General features: G+C 60.3%; 1 protein-coding gene across 1 annotated transcript in view; it reads left to right on the top strand.

Annotated features, from left to right (window-relative positions):
- The first annotated feature begins 846 nt into the window (after positions 1-846).
- LOC102263059 overlaps positions 847-3,923 on the top strand; it is a 3,965-nt gene continuing 888 nt past the window's right edge. The window contains exons 1-5 of the mRNA XM_014550428.1: positions 847-1,087; positions 1,351-1,554; positions 1,655-1,798; positions 3,299-3,426; positions 3,844-3,918. Of these exons, the coding sequence (XP_014405914.1) occupies positions 932-1,087; positions 1,351-1,554; positions 1,655-1,798; positions 3,299-3,426; positions 3,844-3,918 (707 nt within the window). The 5' untranslated portion in view covers positions 847-931. The remainder of the gene's footprint in view (positions 1,088-1,350; positions 1,555-1,654; positions 1,799-3,298; positions 3,427-3,843; positions 3,919-3,923) is intronic.

Below are 3,923 nucleotides of genomic sequence, written 5' to 3'. Positions count from 1 at the left end.
CCCCCCCCCCCCCCCACATCACAGACTGGGTCCCTGGGAAGGACGGGCGGCAGGGCAGGGTCTGGCTGCCTCGGTGACTACATCTCTGTTCTCAGTCTGCACCTCTACTCTTTCTTGCCACGTCCCTGTCTCTTCTCCTAACTTCCACCTCTTGTCTCTGCTTCTTAGTCACCGTCTCTCGTCTCTCGCCCATTCTCGCATGTCTTTCTCATTCATCAAAGCCCTTTCTGCACCACTCCCCCCCTCCCCTTTGGTGAAGTCTTTCCTGTGCGTTTCTCTGCCCACCCCCATTCCCAGGTGGAAGTTTTCAGTCGAATCAGAGGCAGTAGGACAGATGCTGACTCCGCACACACAAGGAAGGAGGGACAGCCCGGCGTCAATGGTCCCCCCCAGGTGGACAGGCCTGGCCAAGGGAGCAGGCCGTCAGCAGGCTGGATCCCTATAGGAATGGGGGTGTTTCCCATGGGTTTCCTGATGTGCTGGGTAGTCTATCCTCCTCCCCCCGCTGGTCTCTGTCTTCTTCCCTCACAGGGTCTCTGTTACCCCCTTCCTGGATCTCTGACCCCCCAAGTTTCTGTCTCCCTCTCTGCTGTCCCCTCTGTGAGTTTCTGTCTCCCCCTGCCCAGGGGTCTCTGTCTCTAAAACTCTAAAATTGAACTTCTAGTTCACCTTCCTCGGTGCCCCATTTCTGCCCTCCTGTCTGTCTGGGTCTCCCCCGCCCCCCAACGTCTCTGAGGTTCGGTGCCCCTCTTGGGGCCTCGGCCCTGCTCTGTCAAAGTCTATGCCCCTCTGTGCCCGGACCTCTTTTTCTCTCTCCCCATCCACAGCCTGCAGGCCCTCCATTGGCTGGATTCAGCGAGGGAGGGTTCTGTCACTATGGCAACAGCCACAACAAGCCTCCGGCTTGGCTAAAAGGCGGGGGGGCGGGATCATGGCGGGTCGGACCCTCGCTCTGCGCTATGGCCCTCCCTGGCCCCCCATCTCTGGGACCGAGGATCCAGGATCCTGGCCCGACTGGCATCTCACCAGCAGTGGTGTCGCCCACCACATCATCCCATCCGTGCCCTTTCGCCCGCCCACTCTCCAGGTGAGAGCAGCCTGGGCGTCCAGACTCCTGCGTCTGAAGGGGGCGCGGGGATCCAGACACCTGCGGAAAGAAAAGGGGAACGGTAGCCTGGACTCCTCACTGAAGGAGGAGGGGCGCGGAGTCCTGGGTCTGACAGATGAAGGGGACCTGGATGCCTGGAACTGGAGGGAGGAAAGGGCTGGGGACCGCCCGGGAGCGATCAGGGCTGGAGGGCCGGACTCCCGAGGTTTTTTTTAAGCTGACGTCGCGCGCCTTCTACCCAGTCCACGGTGGCGGAACCCCTGGCCCCAGCCGCCAAGCGGGGTCTGCACATCTGGGCTTTCGACGAGGTCATCAGCAGATGGGAGACCACCTATGGCGCGGCTCACGGGGTGCTCAAGACCCACGGCGGGCCCTATGCGCAGCCCAAGGTCCCGAAGCCGAAGGACCTCGCGCGGTCTGTGGGGATGAAGGATTTTGGGGAAAAGGTAAGGTTCCAGGATGCCGAGGTCCGCGGGGGACAGGGCTGAGGACTGCAATTCCGTCCCGTCCACCCTCAGGTTGGGTCCCCGAATCGTCTTCCTGCAGCTCTCGCGCCGCGGCTGGTGCCTCCCGCTGACCACAAAGCACCAGAGCAGCGAGGAGCGGGCGCAGTACTCCGCGTGGCCCGACCTGCACCAGCGCGCCCGGCCCCTGCGGTTCGCCGACCACCACCTCACCAGCGCTTCCCAGGTAGCGGAGGAGACCGTGTGGGCGCGGGGGTGGGGGACGCAGCTGCGAGCGCCTGGGGCGGGGCCAGTAGGAATTTTTAGTCTGGGGGCGTGGCTAAAAGGTCTGGGGGCGTGACTAAAAGGTCTGGGGCGTGACTAAAAGGTCTGGGGGCGAGGCTAAAAGGTCTGGGCGTGGCTAAAAGGTCTGGGGGCGTGACTAAAAGGTCTGGGGCGAGGCTAAAAGGTCTGGGGCGTGGCTAAAAGGTCTGGGGGCGTGACTAAAAGGTCTGGGGCGAGGCTAAAAGGTCTGGGGCGTGGCTAAAAGGTCTGGGGGCGTGACTAAAAGGTCTGGGGCGAGGCTAAAAGGTCTGGGGCGTGGCTAAAAGGTCTGGGGGCGTGACTAAAAGGTCTGGGGCGAGGCTAAAAGGTCTGGGGCGTGGCTAAAAGGTCTGGGGGCGTGGCTAAAAGGTCTGCAGAGGACTGAGAAGAGTACAAAGACTGGGGAAGGGGCTTGGACATTTTGAGGTGGGGCCAGGAGGAGGAGAGGCCTGAAGAACCGCAATCCCAGCTCTCTGGGGCTAATAACCTCTGGGGCGCAACTAATAAATGTTGAAGTGGGTTAGGAGGGTTTTTAAAAAATGTTTTTTTGTTTTGTTTTGTTTTTTAAATTTTTTAAATTAATTTATTTCAGAGAGGAAGAGAGAGGGAGAGACAGATAGAAACATCAATGATGAGAGAGAATCATTGATTGGCTGCCTCCTGCACGCCCCCTACTTGGGATCAAGCCCGCAACCTGGGCATGTGCCCTTGGCCGGAATTGAACCTGGGACCCTTTAGTCTGCAGGCCGACGCTCTATCCATGAGCCAAACCAGCTAGGGCTAAAAAATATGTTTTTATTGATCTCAGAGGGGAAGGGAGAGAGAGAGAGAGTAGAAACATCAATGATGAGAATCATTGACTGGCTGCCTCCTGCACGCCCCCCAGTGGGGGAATCGAGCCTGCAACCAGGCCTGACCGGGGAATCGAACCATGACCTCCTGGTTCACAGGTGGATGCTCAACCATTGAGCCACGCCCTTCGGGTAGGAGGTGGCTTTGAGGCTTGGGGCAGAGCCCCCTTTACTAGGGGGCGGGTCTTGAATATTCTGGGACCTGGTGGGAGCCGGAGCGGGAGGCAGGAGGCGGGAGGCGGGAGGCGGGAGGGACTCTGCTGGAGGAACTCGGAAGCCAGAGGCTGGGGCCCAGGTGCGGCTTAATTCCAGGGGAGGGACAAGGAAGGTTTGAGTCTGGGGACTTGCCTTTCTGTTGGCTGGTGAGCAAAAAAGCGATTGAGTTTTGGAGTTTCTGGTTTGGGGAGCGAAGCGAACGTGCGCTGGCATGCGATTGGCCGGGAAGGACTCTGATTCTGGTCCAGAGGAGCTGTTGAGTCCGAAGGAAGAGGCGTTCTCAGTCAGGGACCCAAGGCTTCAAAAGGGAGATGAAACCGCTTTCTTGGTCATTCCTCCTGCCTCTTCCTCCTCAGACGCTCATTCCCTGGAGGATGAGCCCGGAGCTGGCCGGCCGGCCTTTCGTAGTGTCCAACCAGGGCATCCTGGACCGCTTTCAGCTCTACCTGCCCACCTCTGCCGGCGACTTCCGAGCCTTTTCAAAGTGAGCCCGAGTCCTCCACTGGCACCGCCCCCTGCACCTCCCCTCCCCCCGGCTGCTGGACCGCCCAGACCCCTGGTATGGGCTCCCTCAGGTCTCAGCCCCGACCCTGGCGCCCAGGTGCACGAAGCCTGCGGAGGGATCTAGGAGCCGGCCCTGACAATCTGGGGCGGGGTAATTTGACATTTGCGTCTCCAGATACTGCCCAAGGGTGAGAAAAGCCCAGATTCCAGGCGTTTAAGTACCTGGAGGACCCAGGAATCCAGGCTAGCAGTCCCCAACCCCATTTTTTTCTAAGTGGTCCCCGACTCCTACAAATAGGCCCTCTCCTCGAAACGCAGGAGCTCAGGCCTGCTGCCTCCTCGGACCCGAGGCGGGTCTGAACCCTCAGCCTCGTCCCCATCCTGCCTCCCCCAACAGGAAGGAGTTGTTACCCTGGGGCCACGGCCTCCAGCAGTCGCCCTGTCGACCCTCCTGTCGGGTGCCCCCGCCGCCGCCGA

The sequence above is a fragment of the Myotis brandtii genome, unplaced genomic scaffold (genome assembly GCF_000412655.1).
Source record: "Myotis brandtii unplaced genomic scaffold, ASM41265v1 scaffold601, whole genome shotgun sequence".
Classification (NCBI taxonomy): domain Eukaryota; kingdom Metazoa; phylum Chordata; class Mammalia; order Chiroptera; family Vespertilionidae; genus Myotis; species Myotis brandtii.
Note: the sequence above shows the minus strand (reverse complement) of the source record. Positions and strands in the feature narration are given on the sequence as shown.